Source organism: Alligator mississippiensis, chromosome 1 (genome assembly GCF_030867095.1).
Source record: "Alligator mississippiensis isolate rAllMis1 chromosome 1, rAllMis1, whole genome shotgun sequence".
Taxonomy (NCBI): domain Eukaryota; kingdom Metazoa; phylum Chordata; order Crocodylia; family Alligatoridae; genus Alligator; species Alligator mississippiensis.
In genome coordinates this window covers 386,399,812-386,422,263 of record NC_081824.1, presented here as the reverse complement: position 1 = coordinate 386,422,263, position 22,452 = coordinate 386,399,812, and the positions used below count along the sequence as shown (strand labels likewise).

The 22,452-nt window shown below is 43.2% G+C and overlaps 1 protein-coding gene across 8 annotated transcripts in view; it reads left to right on the top strand.

Moving 5' to 3' along the window:
• The window catches only part of SLAIN1 (SLAIN motif family member 1), a 107,911-nt gene that overhangs the window by 23,629 nt on the left and 61,830 nt on the right, over positions 1-22,452 (top strand). For 4 of the 8 annotated variants that reach the window (XM_059729541.1, XM_059729815.1, XM_006276949.4 and 1 more), the window contains one exon: positions 3,151-3,290. In XM_059729541.1, coding sequence (XP_059585524.1) covers positions 3,197-3,290 — 94 coding nt within the window. In that variant the 5' untranslated portion in view covers positions 3,151-3,196. Of the gene's footprint in view, positions 1-3,150; positions 3,291-3,631; positions 8,567-8,802; positions 9,173-9,233; positions 9,860-11,850; positions 11,944-22,452 lie in introns of those variants that run through there. The other 4 variants (XM_019488605.2, XM_059730871.1, XM_059730165.1 and 1 more) reach the window with 4 other exon arrangements.

Here is a 22,452-nt window from a genome sequence, read left to right as displayed (position 1 = left end):
GCTGGGATTGCCAACAAGGACACCAGTTGTCACGAGGGCACTTGTCCAGCATCTAATTGACCAAGAGTACCAATTTATTTCACAAAAAGTAGGTCACTGAGGAAGCAGTAGATAGCAATTCCTCGCAAGTGACTTGAGCAGGTTTTGAGCAAATTCTTTTGTCTCTCCTTAGTTTTCTCTGATTCAAAAAAAAAAAAAAATTCCTCAGTTTTCAAATTAAAAAAAAAAAAAAAAGTAACCCAATATCCGCATTTTTATGTGATTTAAAATGAAACATCACTAATATATTATTGAAAGCCCTGTTGTTCATTATTTTACTAACTGGCATTTATATTAGAGAGAATTTCTGACTGGCCGGCCAGACACAAGCGATGGGGGGAGGGGTGGGGGTGGGCGGAAAGCTCGCATGCCGCCACTGCACCCACCACTCTGTGCTGCTGCCGCTCTGTGTGTGGTCGGAAACCCTTGTGCCGCAGGTAACCAGCATTTTTAGATTACCGGCACCCCCCATTTCCCACTCATGCTGGATAACAGGGCTATTACTCTGTGTGCGTCTGTGTGTAGTGTTGTTTTATTTTAATGATGGAAAAATGCGGATTTTTGGGTTACTTTTTTTTAATCTGAAACCTGTGGAACCAGGATCCCTGGTGATCAGCTGAAGCATACAGTCCATCTGTCCTGTCATAAGCCCTTTCGTATTTTCTATTTGAGTTTTGTTTCATGGTGCGGGTTTTTTTACCCCATGTCTATATCTGATTTAAGAGTATGTTTGTAACCACAGCATGCATTAAAACCAACTAGAGTGTGTGGTCCTAGCTATTGAGTCAAGAGCCATCTTCAGCAACTCATTCTAGTTAACCAGTTCTAGGAGGATGCATATTTTCCCAGATTAACTGATACCTGCATGAAATGTTGAGATTCACAAAGACTTCAATGGCAGGATAGACATCAACTTCAAGACACTGCCCATGAAATCCTTTTGTATTGTATTTGGTACTTTCCAACAAAGCTACAAACTGTGGGTCCTAACCTAAGGGCAGAAGAGATGAGGAACTTCTTAAATGATCTCCCTGTGGTTAGCTGCCTCATGTATTCCAAGACAGGCAAAAATATAATGGCTTCTCCTGCATATCTTCTTCTGCATGTGGTTTCTGGTTTGCCCATTACTGTTGAAACGGGACCTATGTTGTCATCCAGTTAATGATTTTCATTATGTCCAAAATCTGAATGTAACAAACAGTAGGAAAAATAAAATCTTTGGCTTATTTGGGAGAGAAATGATCCTCTTTATTGTATCTCTAGAGCATGTTTTAACAAATTTTCCTGTCTTTGTAGAGGTGGGACATTGACAGTGCTCACTTCCCCCTGCTTTACCTGCAGGAAGTTAAAGAGTGTTTTTCATGTTTTGGGCATTATGCTTGGTTGTTGTGTGTAAGGTCTGTTCCTGAAGTTTTAAGAATAGATTAGACCCATGCTTCTTAACCATTTTGGACTTGAGGCATCCCTTTATGAATTGAGTGGAACCCAGTTTCAAAACTCATTTATATATTATAGTGCAGGGGTCAGCAACCTCTGGCACGTGTGCCAAGCATGGCACACATGGCCATTTTGCTTGGCACACCACCGCCAGCCCGGGCTTTAAGCAGCTGCTGCCAGCCACAGAGCCCAAGCTGCTCCCAGCAGGTGGCTGGGAGGCTGCAAGCCCTGCTGCAAGCAGACGGGGCTCCATGGGCCGGCTGTAGCTGGGCGGCTGCAAACAGCTGCACTGGGCTCCGGTATGTCGGCACTCCGGCACCTTCCAAGGTAGACATTGTAGTTTTTTTGATGCTCCAGCCAAAAAATGTTGCCTATCCCTATTATAGTGTTTACCTCCTTATAGAAGGGACAAGCAGTGGGGATGGGGGGCCTGGTGTGGCAGGGACAAGCTTGAGCTTGTGCTTGTCTGCTCACACCTCACTAATTTCCTTACACCTTGTGGTACCCTTGAAAGGATCTGATGGAACCCCAGGGTGCCATGTATCTTGGTTAACAATCAGTGGATTAGACAAACTTTTTTGTTTAGAATGATTTAGGGATGGCCCTGCCTTGATCATGGGGTTAGACTAGATGACCTTCTGAGGTCCCTTCCAGTCCTATTTCTCTGTGATTAAAAAAATCTAGTTTTATGATGTATTCATTCTGACATGATTGGCCAAATTATTAAAAGTAAGAATTTAAAAGATGGATGTTACATGAAGTTCTCATTTAAATGCAAAATTAAGTACAACATTTACTCTACAGGCTTTGTTCTGCATGTATATAGCACCTAGCACATGGGGCCTCCAATCTGTGGTTGGGGCCTCAAGTTACAAACTAATGCAAATCAAATAACAAGATGATGCAAAAATTTATCTTTAAAATCCTCTAAAATGAACTTCACATGGTAGGACAGCAGAAGGAGTTATAACTAACTAAGGAAAAATGATCATATGTATGGTGAATATTTCCAGTTTTGTTCTCTGAGTTTTTTTAGTTACTAGAATCTGGTTCATAGATTCATAGATGTTTGGGTTGGAAGGGACCTTAGCAGATCATCGAGTCCGACCCTCTGCCCTGGGCAGGAAAGAGTGCTGGGGTCAGATGACTCTGGCCTGGTGCATGTCTAGCCCTCTCCCAAAGACCCCCAAGGTAAAGGAGAGTACCATCTCCCTTGGAAGCCCATTCCAGATTCTGGCAACCCTTACTGTAAAGAAGTTCTTCCTGATGTCTAATCTAAATCTGCTCTTTGTCAATTTCTGGCTGTTGTGCCTAGTTACTCCAAGGGGTGCCCTGGTAAACAGAGCATCTCCTATTCCTTGGTGCCCTCCCCCTCCCCCTGATGCATTTGTAGGTGGCCACAAGAGCACCTGTCAGCCTTCTTTTGCGGAGGGTGAAGAGATCCAGGGCCCTCAATCTTTCCTTGTAGGTCTTTGCCTGCAGGCCCCTAACCATGAGTGGCCCTCTGAACCGTTTTGAGGTTGTCCACATCCCTCTTGAAGTGTGGCGCCCAAAACTGGACGCAGTTACATAGGATTCTCATTGTTAGAAATTCTTATCCAAAGTAAATGAAGACTGCAAAACTAAAGCTCATTTTTATGTGCATAGCTAACATTTGTGTATATTTTAATTAAGGTTGTATGTCTTACCTACTAAGAGCCTCATACCCCAAGAGAAATCAATGAGTCCCCTGCAGTGGTGTAGACACTTTTTGGATCATCCGACTCCTGAGATAGAAGCCGCAAAACGTTCCCTGTGCTTTAGACTGGAACAAGGTAATTCTTTTCATTTCAGTTTGCTTGAATTTTTTTTAACTAAGTCAGTATCTGTTTTTGGTAAGTCAGTGTAAAGTTCTTTATGAAGTTCTATAGCTTCAGCTCCTTTCTTTGTTTAGCGAAAGGGAGAAATAGTGGTGTAATACAAGGCTGATGACATGTGAGGGGGAAAAAAAGCGCTTTACTGGAAGAGGCATTGCATTAGTTCAATCTGACTTCCCAGCATCTGTATAGATTGCATGCTTCAGTGGGGCTTTTTGGTGCTTTTATCTCGCAGCTGAATGAATCAATCAGTTATTAGATAAAAGCACCAAAAAGCCCCACTGAAGTGCATGATCTGTACAGACGTTGGGTGAACCGGTTCCAACTAACGCGATACCTCTTTTGGGCATGTGCTGGGCTTGGCATGGGAGCACGCCAAGCTTAAAGTAAAGCACTAATTTTTTTTTCTCTTCACATCTGTAAGCAGCCTAATTGTATAAGCCTTCTCTTGTTATATGAATGATAGCTGTGATGAAAGGTTTTGCTTAATATGCATTTGAATGATCTCTTCCTCTTCCTCTCTTCAGCTCCTAATTTCTAACATCCTGTTAATTCCCAGGCACCCCAGTTTCCTTAACACAAGGGCTAGTGGTTTTTAGTGAAAGAAATATTGGATGGGCACAAATGGAGCTCTCTACTTGTATAAAACCCTATGCACCATGGTAAGATTCCATGTTGGTACAATGATGTACCTGTGTGCATTTTGTTTAACAATAAAAGTGTTGTTTGTAGAAAAGACAAACCAGAAATCTAGCTTTAATTTTATAATAATATTGTTTATGACTTTCAGTTCTTTGAAAATCTGGGGCCAAATTCGTGGCTAACATACAATTGCGCAGTGTCAGTGAACTGATATGGAATTATACCTGCAACTGGTAAATTTGGATCTCTGTATATACTGTAGTTGTAAATATAAATCAGCCATTCTATTTTTATCATTTTATTTATTTCTTCCATCATGCCAGCTTCCAAGCTAAGATGCTAGTATTCTGGGTGCTGTTTCTGGCCTAAAGAGTTTATAGTCCAGTCTTGGAAAAGGAGTACTCAGTGAGTGTGTGCTATAAACAATATGAGGGAAGGATGGGAGGAGGAGAACAAGGTTAATGGTAATGGAGGCATGTAGTCATGTAAACTAGCTGGTAGACTGAGCCTTTACAGCCCTTAAGCACATTCTTCATTCCAGCTGCTTGGAGTTAGTAATTGCATGTTTCAGTTGTCTGAAAAGTAAAAGGCAGTTTTTGCATCACAGAAGCTAAGAAGGGGTTTACCATTTGCTTCAGTAGAAGGCAGAGTGGGGCCATACAACTTAATGGTTTCAAATTGCTTGAAAATATGTAGCTGTCTAAATACATAAATAAATAAATATCACCTATTTTTTAATCTGTCTCAGCCTAGCCATAATACTTGGGCTGTTTAGTTTGTGTGTGTCATAGCACCAGTGGGTCTTGCGTGAAGTATTTGAAATAAGAGCTGGGCATGTCCTAATGATTTGATTAGGGAATGTCTGTGTAGTTTCAGAGTTTACTTAACAAATCTGTTGATAATGCACAAGCCAGAAAAGAATGATTTACACTCATGTTTTGGTACAACTCATCACAACATAGATCTTAGTTAACATAACTTTTTGGTTTGATTTAGTTTATTTTGGTTAAGTTTGAACCTCTTAGTTCTAAAACAAAGTCCAGATGCAACCCAGCCTGTCTTTTGCTGCCATTCTTAGTTTTAAATAATATAAATAATATTAAACAAAGGCACACAACGGTAACATTGTAGACTCATAATGAAGTCATTCAGGAATTGATTGCTAAAAGAGATGGGTGGTCTTTCATTTTCCCCCAACCCACTGTTTAAATCAAATGGACAACATCATTTCTTTCTCAATTTTTTTCTAAATAGTTAGAAAAGTATGCAAGTTACTATCTCTCTAGTTATTAGGTTGTACTCCTTCAACATCTAAGAAGTCATTACAAATGTTGATGTATGACTTACTATTATACCCTCCAAAGTTATATGCAGCTGCATGTCACTTTCATCCATATATTCTAATTGTGTGTCATTACTTCGTGAAATACAAGGGTTCTATAAATAACTTCTGAGGCTGTATATTCTCTTCAAAAGATGTGCATAAATCCCATTGTGGGAGCTATATATTAAAGGAGAAAATTGTTTCCAAAATGCTCTTAATTGCAAATATTCTGTGATAGAATTGTTTGTTGTTATTAATTAACATTCTCATAGACGAGAGTTATTTTTTCCTATAAATAATAGTTAATCAGGAAATGTTACTTGGAAATGCTAACAATTCTAAGTGTAACGTAATATAACTAGATTATGGATAGATTGCATACGTTTGTTTTTCCCCATTTTGAAACAAGATGAGACCATTGGAACAAACTGGTAATTTAAAAAAAAATAAAGCTGGCTTTCCATAATACAGTTTTCCTAATTTTATTTTTGTTACTGTCAATTGATGGTCATTTATACACGCATGCACCATTTGATCCTAATTTAAAAAAGTAGTCCTGTAAAAATAGCACTTTAGGGTTCCATAATGATTCTGTTTAGGGGATGGTATCTCAGTTTACAAGGAAAATAATGCAAACATGGTGGGATTTAAAATTCTGGTTGTGCTGTATCTGGGTGGCATTTCTTAACAAGATCAGTTAATAATGATTACATATGTTGGTGTACTCAGTGCATTTTCAGTATAAAAATATGTCCTCTTGTAAAGAAAATATTTGTTTTTGGAATTTATGGGGCAATTTTGTTGATGATGCATGATTTCAAAAGAAACCTAGTGTAGATTTCCATAGATACTAGTTCTATAATGCTAACAGGAGTAGAAGCCAACAAAAACATTTTTGTCACGGAAGTCAGCACAAATGATTAAATATGCTTGGGGAGCACAGCTGTGAACTGTATGTAGCTACTGTTTGGCTATTAATGTTTTGTACCATTCAGAATCTAGTTTTGGTAGTGTTGGAGTGAGTGATGTTGTAGCTGTCGTGGTCCAGGATGTCTGCGTGAGGCAACGATTTTTGCAGGTGTTATCTATTATTGGACCAAGTGCATGGTTGGGATGAAGTTAGATAAGCTTTTGAAGGCAAGGCATAGACCTGATGAAAAATGCCTTGTATTCAAAGGCTTTTTTAACTTCATTCAACCATATGGTTTAATTCACAAAAATCTTTGCCTCTTGCAAATCTGGTTTTTGGCTAACATACTGTTTTACCTGACTTCGCTCAGTTATTCCTGCTTTTTGCTCCATGCTCCTTTTCTTGAAAGCTTGTCCTTTTAGTGTTTTTACTTCTAGTTTATAGAAGTTTACTATCTCTTTTTGCATCAGTTCTCTTCCCCAACCTTGAATGTTGCTGTCCCTGCTTTTAATTCTTTTGGGTCAGCTAGACCACATGTGCATCTTTCCAGTATGATGGAGCCTGTGTTATATTTTGTAAGTAGCACAATGGAAGTAGTCAACGTAACTATAATGATTTACATTCCAGTTGTGAATATGCCCTGTAACTTCACAGCTGTAGAATGCCAAACAGTTGCACAGTGGGTAAACCAAAGAGCTAAGAGGCTTAAACAAGGAGTCTGTCTAGAGGAGCACAGTTATGATTTCAAGGCCTGAAGAAAAGCTATCCCTTCTAACTCAGCCTTATAGGCAGCAAAGCTCATTCTCTTGGAGTGTGGAATATTATTTAGACGACAGAGCTCATGCTAGCTTAGTTCTCTTTCCTCGAAAAACACCACTGTTTAAGAACAACAGGGTATGATCTTGTTCCACAGAAGTCGGTGGAAGTTTTGCCACTGCCACAGCCTTTAATTTTATAGTCTCTGTCTCTCTGTGTCTGTTCTGCTCTCTGTCTCTTCTCTTAGTGATAGAAACGGTTCTTCACGTATTGCAAGGAAAAGTGTGCTCCAAACTAAAAATTACTGCCTATATATGTTTCTTGGAAGGGAAGGCACATTTTCACACTGAAACAACTATATAGCTGCTTATCTTTAATGGTTTATGACTTCCTCAGCATCTCTCTGAAATCATGGCTTTTACTGCATTCATGCACATAAAGAATTGGACAGTTTTTTGCCAGTTGGATGGCATTTGGACAGTTTGAAGTCAGTTTAAATGAGATATACCTAGTACAGAACTTCAAAAGTCAGGAAATGGAAAAGCTTTGTCATATAACAGTATGGACCCTCTACCCCATCAGATGGTGACCTGTACATTATCACTAGCATAACCTCTATTTCAAACTTCCTGCCTCTACAGAAACAGTTCCGGTTCTGATCTTCTGATCTTCCTTACATCTCTGATCCTTCTGGAAAAAAATACACTTTTGGTTAAGTAGTCAAACTGTTTCGACTCCTTGTCTAAGCACAGACAGTCAAAAAGCCCGAGGCTGAATCAGTTCACTCATTGCAGGTTAGTTTAAACTGTAGAGATTAAACTGAGAAACAACTGGACAGACCTTCACTTTTAATTTAGGAAATGCTCCAGAATTACAGCAGCAGGACTCTGCAGGGTTGCTCATCACTTCCGTTTCCTGCTTCCAGGTGCCTCTGGGATTTGTAATCCACAGTCTCAGCCAGCAGTAAGTTTTTAGCAGGGTAGGGCAGCTCTGTACTCAGGGCAAGGGAAGTTTAACCACCCTTCCTGGCCCCAGACCCCAGCAGGGATTTGCCCTCCTCCACCCTCCCAACCCTTCTCTGCTGGAGCAGACAGCACGGCCCAGCCCAGGTCTGAAAAGCATGCTGGGATGTTGGGGGAACCATGATTTAACTTGAACCAGGAAGGGGCCTGGGACGGAAGTTTCATAAACTGGTTTGACCCAAATCGGTTAAGTCTGATACTGCATTCAACCAGGTTTATCTTTGTGAGCATGTGCCCGTCCCGGGTATCCGGTTTTCAGGTAACTCCCCCCCCCCCCCCCAATTCCCGCCTGCCACGACTTGATCTAACACAATTAGTGGGGGGGAAGGAACAGTTGTTAGAAACCAGTACCCCGATAAAGAAAACACTCAGGTCAGATCTTCACCGGTAGTGCTTTATTTAACATTGCCTGGCTTTTTCCCCAGGGATGACCCTCCTCCTGAGTGCTCGCTGCGGGGGTTCTCCCTGCCTGTCTTCAAGGATCAAAGCAGGATTACTTGTTGGCCTCTTACTCGGTGATCAACTGCTAATTGCCTTGTTAGCAGCTGATTGCCGTCGACCCCGGGATTCACCGGCTGCGGTGTGTGCTGGCTAGCGGAGCACGGCTTTGTTACTTTACTATTTTTTCCTTCCTTCCTTTCACTCTCTCTTTTCTCACTGGTTGGCCGTTTACTCAGTGATCAGCCGCTAATTGCCTTGTTAGTGGCTGATCACCACCGACCCCGGGATTCCCCGTCTGCGGCTCGTGCCGCTTGCGAAGCACGGCTTCATCACTTTACTTTTCTCTTTTTTTTTTTTTTTTTTTTTTTTTCTTCCCTCCACCCTCTGGTGCCGGGTCTGGGTTATAGGGACTGCATGGCAGGGTCGGGGATCCTTCGCCCTCTTCCTCTGTGCCTCTTACTTTACTCTTCTCCCTCCCCCCGGCTCTGGGAATCCCCACGCTCTGAGTCCTCGGAGCTGTTGGGGGGGAGGGGGGGAAGCGGTTCCGTGCCGCCGCTCAGTTCCTCACTCACTGCAGAGGCTGTCTTTTCAAGGTAGGACGTGATCCATGGACGGGTGCATCGCTTCCCACAATTACCCTCGTCGCATGGGTATGCATCCTTATCTCCTGGACTCTCATGGGCTCCGTTGCTGTAGGGGTCCCTTCTCGTTTCTCTCATCGTGTGCGTGCCTGAAGGCACCCTTGGTAAGTTTCCTCCCCTTTTTATTCCCCTTTTCAGGCTTCGTATTGGCTGCCTGGGGTTATTCATCAGTTTCTTGGCTGTCTTCATTCCTGGCAGCTGTTACCTCTCTTTTAGTAACTGCATCGCAGCTGCGGCGCTGTTACAATCTTAAACCAGTTTCCGCCTTTTTGAAAGTGGTTTATGTGCACTGATTTTCTGTTCTGTTACAGCTTTAAACCAGTTTCTGATTACTTAAATTGGTTTATGTGTAACTTCTGCCTTTATGATCAATGGCTGTGGCGGAGTACAGTTGGGGTGCTTGCCATGTGGCAGGAGCTGCAGTAGTGTGGGTCAAAGCCAGCAGAGAAGGCAGCCAAGCAAAGCCCCTGAATGTCATTCTAAGGGGGGAGGTGTGTGGCAGAGCACCTTTGGGGGTGCTCGCCACTTGAGGGTTTTCACAGGCTCTTAGGGGAGCCTACTTTGGAGGAGCAGCTGGGGAAACCTCCCCCAGGAACTATTTTAAATGGGAAGATGTGTGGCAGGGCACTGTTGGTTCCTGCTACTTTAAGAGCAGAGCTAAGCAGCTAGCAGATGCATGATTGCGGTGGCCATTTTAGACCTCTGGTTGCCTATATAAATAGAGCAGTTCTCTGCTGGCAGGACAGGTAGTAACATCGCCTGGCTACAAAGCTGTATGCAGCACCCTAGAGGTAAGGGCAGGAGCTGTAGGGGATGGTTTGGAGGCTCCTGGGGATGGCCTAAAACTGCACCCTGCTGGGAGTGGGTGGCCTGGTGGGGTTGTCAGTGGCGTGGGAGCCCCCAGGAAAATGCCAAGCCAGTTACCACCCCGGTGAAAGGTGGGTAGGGGCACCTTAACCCCAGCACTTACCTTTACGTGGGTCATGTAACATCGACGGTAGTTGGGGCCAGGCATGGCTGTGGCCGCCTGAGCCCTGTGGAGTGCAAGACCCCAAGGAGTAAGAGTGGGGGCCAGGCATGGCTGTGGCTACCTGAGCCCACCGGGGAGGGAAGCCCTATGGCCCCAGTGAGGGGCTGGTGTGAGATGTGGAGCCCCAGTGAGGGAGTGGAGATGAGGCACCCCAGTGAGGGCTCGGTGCCCGGTGTGTATGAGTGGATAGAATTGCCCCGGAAGGGGCCAGGGCAGGCTTAGACCCGACTGAGTAATTGGCTGGCCACTACCCCAGTGAGGGTCATGGGAGAGGCCCAAAAGACGGTACGTCTGCCACCCAAGATATGAGCTAGCTAAAGCCTATGGCCTAAAGGGCCTGCTCCAAGAGGGAGCAAGGCAGTACAAGTTGTTGAGTCATGAAAGAGACCCTGTGAGAGGGTGGAGTGCTGGAGGCCCTACTGAGAGGAGGGCGGTATGAATGTGTGTGTGACTGAGGCCTGACAGTGAGGCCTAAGCTTGGTCTGGCTGTAAGCCAGGAGCATTGTCATTTGGATGCCATCTGCGAGGCTTGGGCTGCGGTGTAGGGGAGGAATGGAGTTGCAGATAACGCCCCCTGGCATTGGGGCAAGAATGGGCAGCCTCCCGCCTTAATTAACAACTTAATTAACAACAAGGCATGGCAGGTGAGATGGGTGAGTGGCGTGCCCGAAGGCAGGTGGGAAACTAGCACTGTGGCTGGTCGGGGACCCCCACTTTGCCACAATGGCTCACAAATATTGCCTTTTAATCTTTTAATGGTATGTGGCTGTTCATATGTAGTAGCTCTTTGGTAGGAGAAGAGAGCAGAAAATACTGGGAGAGAGTGAGAGTTTGTTACATGCTTGAGCTGAAGCAGGCTGTTCTGAATTCCAAACAAATATGAATTTCATGCCAGTTTAATTGATGTTATTTGAGACCTTGGGGATGTAAAATTTTATAGCACTAAGGATTTGATTAATAAGATTTAATGCAGCTTTATCATGTGTATTTTTCATAAATGATGGAGATGGGGATAGTAAAATATTTTCAGGTTATAAGTAGCAGTAAGATGAAGGCTTGGTGGCTTTTATTATAAAGAATATGCAGCATACAATTTGTAAACTTGAAGCAATTGAAAAAAGTTGCAGAATGGTTGCAGTTATCTTCCTTTTATGGATCTGGTATTGAGAGAGGATGAATGCCCTCAACTCTCATTAGCATCAGAGCAGACGGTTAGCATCTTGCAGGTTGAGGGTTATAATAGTTTCTTGCCTAAGAATAAGCTTTTGCTCTCCAGCCGCACACAATATTTTCAAACATATATGTCGCTTCTTGTTAGACTTCATTACCTAAGGACACCTATTTGCTGTGTGCATAATTCTAGGCAGGTTTTTTTTATTGTTATTCTTCTTTTAATGGCTGATAGGATTTTTAAAAGCAACTGTTGAAGGGCATTTTCTCTGCATGTAAGCATGCAAAACATCCTTGCTCTCCTTTTTAGAGGCATGCTTTTAATGTGTTCAAAACAAAACGTTTCTCTGTACTTTGTAAATATGTTGCAAGATAGAAATGTTCTTATGCAAAAAAAAAAAAAAGGGGGGGGCATATGTAAAATGGAGTATACTTCTGTTTTTATTTGCAGATACCATTTCTGCTGTCTTTTTCACTAACTTATAATAAATACATTGATGTCATTTTTTGGAAATTAGTAAGTGGGTAACTTGATTACATCCAAATTAAAATGTTGTCTTTAAACACCCATTTTTTTTGCAGTTGATCATGTGTTTACAGCAGGGCTGGATTTGCAGACTGAAATCCTATGTTCAGGATGGTAGAGGCAGCATTGTAAGTCTTCACACTGAAAAGGTATTCATCAACTTCCAATTCTGGATTGGAGGTGATTTGATAATATCCACCAACCACTGAGCTGAGACCACCAGTTTATCATGGGAAGGCAATAGAACTGTTAAAAATTGGAAGGGCATTTGGAAATACCATCAGGTTTTGCAGTTACTTGTTTTGTTTGATCCCTTATTTTATTTGAGGATGGCTGGGTGCTTCTTCAGAATAAAAGTAATTTACTTATGCAGTACATTTTCAAAATCCATAATACAACAGATGTCTGAAAGTGATAGTAATAGGATCAACCCTATCTGTTACCCTGTCTAGAATTGCAGGCAAGATATTATTATGCAAGAGAGCACGAACAGCTACTTTTGTTTCATAGATCTACACACACACAATCTTTCCTAGACAGCAAGTAAAATAGGCCAGTTTGTATTAATGGAGACAAAAGCATTTCTGTGAAGGAGAAATTACTTAGCTGGGATTGAACAGGCAATCCTTCTAAAACTAGGCTTCATATCTTTTAGGTGGAGAGCTCTTTAATTTTTTTCGTTCTCTGGCACTGTGGATTTGTATTGGTGCTCAGCATACTTAAATCATTGGTGTATTTCTTCTCTGAATGCATTTAATTTTTTTTTTTCAATGTCTATTTTTGAAGTATAGACACAGGAGCCAGACACAATATTCTCGAAACCTCTTTGATAGTACAATATTAACTTTTATGACTTTGACCAGATACAAGTACTCTAAAAATGCTTGTTAGGGAGTTTTCTTCTCTTGAAAAAACAAGTAGAATAAATCAGTGCAGTTGATTTAAGTAGTCAAAGATTTTCTTCCTGTGATTCACTTTGTTTTTCAAAAATCTCTCATAACTCTAATATTCTTAACTTTTTACTTTAGAATGGGATGTAATAATAAATATTTCAAATTGTGAAACGTGTTTTGAAGGAGAAGTATTCAGTTATATCGTTATATTGAAGTCTTTTTGAAATCTGAACATTTGCCTAGATTAAATACCATAACTGAATTGCATAAAAGCTTAACACTTTTGAAATGAGGGAATAGGCGTTAAGGTAAATACATCTGCAACACAGTAAGTGGTTTTTAGAAATGAAACCCACATGATTCCTTGTGTTATGAAAGCCACTTGGAGGTCATTTTAAGCATTTTTAGGTTTGTGCTCATTGTAAACATCTGCAAGAAAATAAAATAAAACACGCTGCTCAGAAACATTATTGGAAATCTCTATCTAGGCACTTTGCCTGTAGATACTGTAAAAATTCTGGAATGCATCAGGTGACCAATTTTAAATTGAACCTTGTCTGATAATTTAGATCTTTTAGTTTTGTTTCTGTGGTGAAAGGTTGTACAAAGGTTGTGCTACAGCAGTAGTCAGTGTAATCACCATTTGTAGAGGTATATTTTCATCCCTTCAAAATCCATATTACAACAGATGTCATACCACCAAGTTGTTTGAAGGTATTTTCTTTTTCTTATGCAGCTGTGGAAGCAGAGTGTTGGGTTGATGATGTAAGTCAGGACTGACCAGGGCTGCATACAGCCTTCTAGTAGTTAATTTACAGCCTTTGTGCTCCCACCCAGCTACTGCTCCTTTCAGCCCCCACCCTCTCCCATTGCTTTGGCTGGAGGAACAGCTGGGGGTTTTGAGTTCCTGTTCCTTCTCAAGCTTCTGTTTCTTGCCCCCCGCCCTCCCCACAGGGGGCTAGCACAGCACAGCCTATAGTACCAGGGAACCTGTGGCCTGGGGTTCCTGTACTGCACAGGCCAGTGGGTGGGGGAGTCCATGATGGGGGGAGCTAAGGCTAGGGTGCCTGGTGCAGTGCTGTGGGGTAGGGCAGCTACTTTGCAGCCTGGGGGGGACCCATGGGCTATACAACTTGGGGTCCCCAGTTGCTTAGAAGTTGGATAGCCATGATCTAAGGGTGAAGTTGCACATTACATTAGACCATACTAAGGGTATTTAAAACAGAAGCATCTGCATGTTAAAGCTTATTAACTATGCTAAGTGCCTTCTGGGCATCTCCAAGTTATACCACTTCAGAGAAGGGTTAACTAGGCCATGCTACTTAGCTCGCATTCAGGTAACTTCAATATGCTTCATGGAAATAAAATGAGCAATTTGCAGTCCCGCAGAATCTCAGGATGCCCCTCTTGCCCTGGCCCCTGAGCAAAGAGAGAGCCCAAGTGTCCTGGTTCCTAGCCATGCCCCTGCTTGCCAGCCCTCTAGTGGCAAGTCAGGGCTGTGCAGGCAAGAAATGGTATTAATCCTTACCATGCAACTGTTCACAGCATGTTCCAACTTGAACACTGCTTAACATTGCACAGATTTAGTATGGTCTAAATGCAATGTGTAACTTCATCCTACTAACCTGACCATGTGTTCATGCAGTTAGTGGTGTGGTAAAACAGGGCTTATTCCTTGTTTTATCACGCCATTCCTGTTTAATAATAATACGTGTAGTAATTTTGTGTCTGGGCCCCATTGCAACTTAGATTGAACATGGGGCTGGTGTGCTCCTGGGGCTAGAAGTCCTGATCAGCTCTGAAGGGCTCTGGTGTGCTTCCATGGCTGGGAGCTCTGATCAGTGGACTGGTGCTCCTAGCCACACATGTGCTGAACACCTGGCTTGCTACTTGCTTGTATTGGGGGGTGGGCTCCTGGATCAGCCATAGGGCATGATTTGGGATTTGATTCCAGAGTCATGCTTCCTGCCATGCACATGTGGCATGATTGTTGGTATTGGGTATTGGATTCTATTGCAGCATGAATTAAACATCTGTCAATGGCCTTAAAATGTCTTTCTAATTAATTTTTCACTGTCTTAATGCTCAATCTTCTTAGTATTTTTGAACTGTCTCTGTTATAGTACTTCATACTCTTCTTCAGTTCTTGATAGAATCCTGATATTTCTTTACGGAAGGGATATATACTGCCATCAGGGGACTATGAATTACAAGAGTACAGAAATAGTTCTAGTGTTCTAAAAATATTACTGAAGCATAATTCTAAACAGAACATAGATGCCATTGAAGTTTTCGATGCTAACTGAAAGAACTTGAGATAAGGGGATAAGAGCTTAAATTAAAGGTCTTGTAATGCAGACCTTTAGATATGTATTTCTAGTTGGAATGAGAGATTTTAGGGCTTTGTAATAGCTTTTTTTTAAAAAGAAAAAAATAGCAATACAGCTCGTGAATAAAAGACCCAACACCCCCCCCCCCCAACTCATGCACTGTGACAAGTAAACAGATTTGAACCTTGTAGTTCTCATATCACAGGTGGCCTTTGTATATATGGCCTAGCTAAGGATATATAAGAGATTTTGGCACCCCTAAAGGAACTACAGTTTTCTTAGAATTCACTTGTCAAGTCTTTTGTGTAGTGGCAATGTTGATCTCCTTGAATTCTCATCTTTCCTCCTTCTCTCCTGGGTGATGTGTTTTATAGCTGTTGGCAATGGAAATAGTAATACAGTGTGGAAGATGCCGCACCATCTGTGTCCATTTATCAGAGCCAAATGGTGTTGTTGAGCAATTTGTGCCATGTCTGGCTGCAAGCTCATTATACTTGAATGTCAAATATTTGTTATGTGAATTCACAGGAGGCAGTATGTGCCTATCAGGTATTTCATGCAACAGGATGTCTTCACACTAGAAACTAGAACACTGGAAGGAGAAACCTACTGTATTTTCTTTGGCTGTGAAACAATTTTACTATCTTAGTTCAACACAGCTATGTGGATACATTTGAAAAAAAAACAACAACCCCAAAAACATTTAATTTAACTTCAGTACTAGGCATCATGCCAGTTGACCTAATTAGCCATGGGATTTTGATGATTAGTAAAATCTCTTAAATTATTAGCACTTCAACTTATAGCTGTCAAGATTTTAAGTTTATCGTTTGATAAGCCCAAGTGTAACGTGTAACTATGTATGCGTTGTACATATAAATGTAAAATAACAACTAATTACATTTGTTGTTTTGATTTTTGTATTTTGGGGTGGGTTTTTTTTTTTTCAATTTAAGATGTTTTCCACTTATAAAAAAGACTTGGCTTTGTTATTAAATCTATGTTTAATATACTATGCCTCTATTTTGCTACTGAAAGGTAAGGGTAGAGTACAAATGGAAATAAAAGAAAAGAGAACTTTCTCTGATTTATTTTTAGTAGGCTGACAGGTGTAGAAGTAATAGTTGCTTTTCACTTCTTTATAAAATCATACTTGTGTGGTATCCAAGATTACACTATAGATTCAATAAACATCTTTTGTCATAAGTGAAAGTAAAATTTCACTGGGAATTTTCGCTGGGAATGGAGCTGCAATGAGATCTGGGGTGGGTGCAGCATCCTCCCAACATTGCCGGCGCCTGCTTTGAGCCCCACCCCCACTGAGAAGAGCCTATTGCAGCCCTGGCTCCAGCCACAGTTGCAGCCCCCCGCCCCACATGGATCCCGGGGCACACAACCCCCCGTTCACTCCCAGGGTGCAAGCAGCAGCAGGAGCCGCCTCCTTCCCCCCACAAGCCACGCCTCTGTCTGCCCCCGCCCTGCCTCCTGCCCTGGCTGTAGCGCCTGCCCCCTCTCTCACCACCAGGGGCATTGATCTGGCCCTCCCATGCCGCTTCCCTCCCCTTCCATCACAACGGACTGACCAGCTGGAGACAGCTCTCCATGCTGCCAGCTCTGCTTCTCGCTGCCTGAGTGCTGTGTTGCAGCTGTGCACAGCACAGGCATTTATTGTCCAAATTATTGGCCCCATCAAGTTGGTATCTGATACAGCAAATTTTCTTTATATTGGTACTGATCCGGTGTTGGACCGATGTATCAGTGCACCTCCAATAGATATCTAGATATAGATGTAGGTATATGTGACATTTCATTTAAATCAGAAAAATGAGGATTTGGGGTTCCTTTTTTTTAACTGAAAATTGGGGATTTTTAAAAATTGGAGAGAACTGGGATCCCTGGCTATCAGGAAGATCTTTCTAATTATGGTCTGTGGTGAAGAACTGAAATGTTACCTAGAAATTTCATGGAATCTCTGTCCTTGGAAGGCTTTAAATGAGGTTGAGAAACATTTGTCTAAGATGGTTTAGAGGGGATGTTCCTTCCTTGAGTGAGGATTTAGACTAGGTAACCTCATGAGCTCTCTTTTAGTCCTGTTTTTATATGATTGTATTGTGCTCTGTGGGTTTGCAAGTTTGAAAAATTAAATGGCAGTTGTAACAGTTATTATATTCCTTGTGAAAATGTGTTTGTTTTTCTTTCCTCAGAAAAGTTGATCTGTGCGTTTTTACCTAGAAAAAAATGACAATATTAGGCAGTTGGTGTCCTTAGACCATGTTTTCTTATGCTGTTGTCGTCATACTGTGATCTCAGGTATTGTTAGAAGCTCTTTTTGTCTGTCATCTTATACTTAGATTTTTGTTGTTGTTGTTAATCTGAATGGTAGGGATCATCTCTTTGTTATAGACAGTGGATCACCTCTCTGATCCATCATGCTATCCATCTTTACATAAATACTAACAGTTCTATACTTCTTGACTTGCAAAGGTTGCTGTTGAGATTCAAGCCTTTTTCTTTGTGCATGTGTTTTTCTGCAGGCACGACAGTTGAAATTCATTTAAAATACTTTGCTGTTAAATTCAGTAGCCATTTTATCTGTCAGGCATGTTTTTTAATCCATAACTTTCATGGCTCTGCTGTTTGAAGTTCAAAAGTATGAAAATCACATTTTACGGAATCCTTTATATCTGACACGTTTCTAGAGTAGTTTTTTGCACATAGCTCAATTTGATCCTTAAAGGAACATCTTAACACTTCTTTCTTTTTAAATTGTGACACCACTTATATTTAGTAGGGGTGTGTGAAATGGGCCCTATTCGATTCGGATTCGGTCTGAATTGGGGACAGTGATTTGACTCATTGATTTGGATTACTGCCCCGATTTTGATTCGGCTGAATCTGAAGATTTGTTGCTGATTCAGAGAATCAGCGATTCGGCCATAGACACAGCTTTAAATGTTTTTTTTCTACATACCTCGAGGTATCAGCATGGCTTGTGAATGCTGCGATGTTCAGGGATGGAGCGTCCCACAGGAGCATGAGGGGGCTCCCCCATGTGCTCGGCAGTGAACCCGGAAGTGGACTGGAACCGCTCAGCAATCGGGCACGGGGGGGCCCCCTAGTGTCCTTCTGGCCCACTTTCTGGTCTGCTGCTGAGTGTGCTGGGGAGCCCCCTGCACTTCTGTGGGACACTTCATGCAGCCCAGCATAGCAGGCAGCTCATGAATGCTGCAACCTAAGGTATGTAGAAAAAAACATTTAAAGCTCTGTCTATGTCCGAATCGATTCGGAGGGCTTCGATTTGATTCGGAGACATTCAAGGGTCCTCTGATTTGATTCAGATTTGGAGATTTGGCTGCCAAATCGAATTGGGGACCAAAGCTTCGCACAGCCCTAAGGACACTGGGGGTACTGTAGGGCATGACTGTTTGGTAACATGGATCTGAGCTGAACTTCTAACTGTTGTGTTCTTGTTCAAAAGAGAAACTTAAGTGCTATGGAAAGGAGAAAGCATTAAATGCATATGTGGGCAAGTACTAAAGATGGTTGATTGACTCAGAACTTTGTGTAGCAGATGCAGAGTTCCTTGAGTTATCCTGATGTCAGAATCTTCAACTTGGTGTAAAGATGCTGGGTAGTTGTAGTTGAGTTACTGTCAACTGCTTTTTGTGGTTGGAGCATTCCTCAAAGAGGTAGAGGGAATTTAGGATTGAACTATAGGGAATTTCCAGGAGCAGCTTGGTTTGGAAAAAAACTTAAGGAGGTTTAGTCTTTTTCTTATATGACTTAGGAAGAAAGCTAAACCATAGTAAAAAGAAAAAAATAGCCTATGGGTGGTATGTGCTAGCTGCATATTTAAGATGGAGAGGAACATTGCATATTTAAGAGAAGAATGTTGGGGTCCACTCTAGAAGCCAGGTATTGCGCTCTTTGTTTGTGGGACAGTCAGGTCTCACTACCATATGCAATACTAAAGATGATAGTGTACTAAAATTATTACAAATAGTAACAGTATTTGTACTGCAAAAGCTATTAATGCTAATACAAGGAGGAAATGGATGTGTGTATGTGATCACATACATCTCTTCACCACATTTGGGTGAAGTTACCTTAGAGTGGTCTCAGGAGGCATCAGCTGCATGGGCAGGGGTAAGAGTGAAAGTACAAAAAAAAAAAAAATATTACTTTACTAGCACTGCAGTAGAAAGCTCACATAGTATTTTCTTCCAGAAGAACCTTATGGCTAGGTACAGATGTTACACAGATACTGGTATAAGCGATCAGAAACTGATCTACACCTGTAACAGAACAGAAGTTCAGTGCATGTAGACTGGTTTAAAAATGGCGGAACCTGGTTTAAGACCTAGATTGATGTGGTATCAGACTTAATTGATTTTAGGTTAGACTGGTGTGTTGAACTGCTGTACTGGATCCCCTATTGATTTTTAAAGTAGGCCACTGTCCTCTGGCATCCCAGGCTCCTTTGTGCTTCCCCCCACCTTTGCTCCCCCTTGCAGGGAACTTGGCCTATGTTTGACTGCTCCAACCAAGAGCCCAGCTGGCCTCACCCCTGAGCTCTTGCAGAGCCAAGTCAGCACAGTGGCTGATGCTGCTGGGGGAAGGGTGGGGGAGGGCTGTTCAGCTATGCCCAGCAGTCTGGTCCTTCTTCCTGGGGTTGTGCCAGCTTCCCTGGGGGTCCCTGGATGGGTATGCTGGAGTCCTGCCAAGGGCACCTATGCTTCCAAGATGGGGCACAGCCCCAGAGAGCATAACTTGGCTGCTGGGCATGGCTGAGGAGGGTTGCTTCCACTTTGTGCCAGCAGCTGTCATGCCTGTGGCCAATGCTGCTGGGGGAGGGAGGGGAAGGGCTTCTTGGCCATGCCCAGCAGCCAGTTAGGGATAGCCTGGCTGGTTGGCTGCATTCAGCAGTCTCAATCAGCCCAGGGAACCGTCTGGGAGGCATGCAAGAGTGCCCCTAACCTGCTGGCTTCACCTAGTGCAGGCAGCCTCCATGTCCCTCCCCACTCCCAAGGGGGAACGTGTTTTCTGTTCATTACCGATCTAACCTAGGGCACTTAGAGTAAAGCACGTAACTTGGATAGCTTCTGCCTCAGGCTTTTTGAATGTCTGTATCTGGACCCAGTCTGTTAACTTAGGTCTGATTCATTACTAGTTTAAGTACTAAGTAATACAGGACTTGCCTGCCTGACAGATATCCCTTACCTGAAGTGGTACTTTGGAAATTTAAATCAAGTTTTGTTGGAGCGGGGACCATTGCATATGTGTTGCTATAACCACCAGTCTGTAGTAATTCTCACTTGTATTTTTCTGGCTTAATGATCATTAGGCATTTATAAGTGGAAGAGATTTCATAGAAAAGCTTGATAGATCAGCCTTAGAGTGCCTTCTAGTTTGGCTGTTAGGACACCATTTTGAGGGGTGGGAGGCATGAGTTTGAGCTCCTGCTCTGAATCAGGCAGAGAGAGGATTTAAACCTAGGTCTTTCACATCTAGGAGGTGCCATAGTCCTTTTCTAGCCAGCAAAATTTATTTATTTTTCTTTCCTCAATAAATCATTTGGATGTTTCTGAATTTTTGTTTTTGTCTTGGATGAAGCCATTCACCAAATCAGTGCTTTGTGACTTCTTTGCAATAATAAATGGAACAGGGTCTTTACAGGATCTCTACAACTGTATTACAGTGATGGGTGAGACACTGTTCCACTCATTAGGCATAAATAGGTACCTAACTGTGATTTATGTCCCATGACATTTCAAATTTTAAAGTTACTGACGACGCTAAGATGTGGGGGTATGTGGGCAGGCTAGAAGGGAGGAATAGGCTGCAATCGGACCTAGACCAGTTACAGGGGTGGGCGGATGAGAACAGGATGGGTTTCAACACTGACAAGTGCAAGGTGCTGCACCTGGGGAGGAAGAACCAGCAGCATACTTGCAGGCTGGGGAATTCCCATCTTGTCAGTGCAGAGGCAGAAAGGGATCTTGGAGTCATTATTGATGCCAAAATGAACATGGGCTGACTGTGGGGAAGCAGTCAGGATGGCCTACCATACCTTGTCATGCATCCACAGATGCATCTCAAGCAGGTCCAAGGAGGTGGTCCTCCCCCTCTATGCGACACTGGTCAGGCCGCAGTTGCAGTACTGCGTCCAGTTCTGGGCGCCACACTTCAGGAGGGATGTGGACAACTTGGAGCAGGTCCAGAGGAGGGCCATTCGCGTGATCAGGGGGCAGCAGGGCAGGCCCTACGAGGAGCAGCTAAGGGACCTGAACCTGTTCAGCCTCCACAAGAGAAGGCTGAGGGGGGATCTAGTGGCCTGTTACAAACTAGTCAGAGGGGATAAGCAGGCACTGGGGGAGTCCCTGTTCCCCTGAGACTCCCAGGAGTGACTAGAAACAATGGTCACAAGCTGTCAGAGTAGATTCAAACTAGACATCAGGAGGCACTACTTCACAGTCAGGGCAGCTAGGATCTGGACCCAACTTCCAAGTGAAGTGGTGCTGGCTCCTACCCTAGGGGTCTTTAAGAGGAGGTTAGACGAACACCTTGCTGGGGTCATGCGTGTAACAGGCTACAGCTGTGCCCAGTCGATTGCCTGTTAGTGAACGCCGGCAGGAAGTTCTGGCCCCACCTCCAGACTCGCCCACCACAATTTGATGTTAAATTGTAGAATTCTTTTGCTAGGGCCTTCCTGCTCAGTTGGGATGGCAGAGCTGGCCAACATGGTGCACTTTAACACACGCAGCCATTGCTGCTGTACAAGTGCAGCATTGCAATCTTTACAATGACCAATCTGATGTTGATATATCCTCTCCTTTTGGGTGTGACATCCCACAGGCGATGGCCCAATCTTCTCTATCAATGGCCACTGTCCTGACACTGTTCCACAGGGCCTATTGGGAGTTCCTCTACCGCTGCGCCCCTCCATAAACCTCTGTCTTTCGGTCAGTTCTTGGGCTCTGGGTCAGGCTGGGAGCACTTCAAACTTCACTCCATCTCCAGGCTAGAGTTGGAGTGCTTTCTTCCATGATTAATCCTGGTCTTCCCACTGGGGATGCCTAAAAGTCTGTTTGGAATAAACAAACGAAAATGCAGGCAGAATCTCTGCCCCTCACCAACTCTCGCTGCTTGCTCCTCACTCTCCCTCTCATCCCACTCTTATAGTTGTCTCCGTGGTGCTCCAGCTGGCCAGAGCTGGGTACTTCCGGTGTGTCTGTGTTCCTGGCTTCTGCAGGTGAAGGGAAACCTGCTAGCTAGGGAAAGGCCTCACTGGAGCCAGAACTGAACTTCCCCAGTGTCCCGCACAGGGCTTCCCCTGTGCTGTCAGTGGGGCTCTTCCCTCAAGCTCCAGTGGGGCTGGTTACAAAGATGGACCAGCCTGTCCTTTGCCCCAGAAGGGGGCAACCTCCACCCTGGA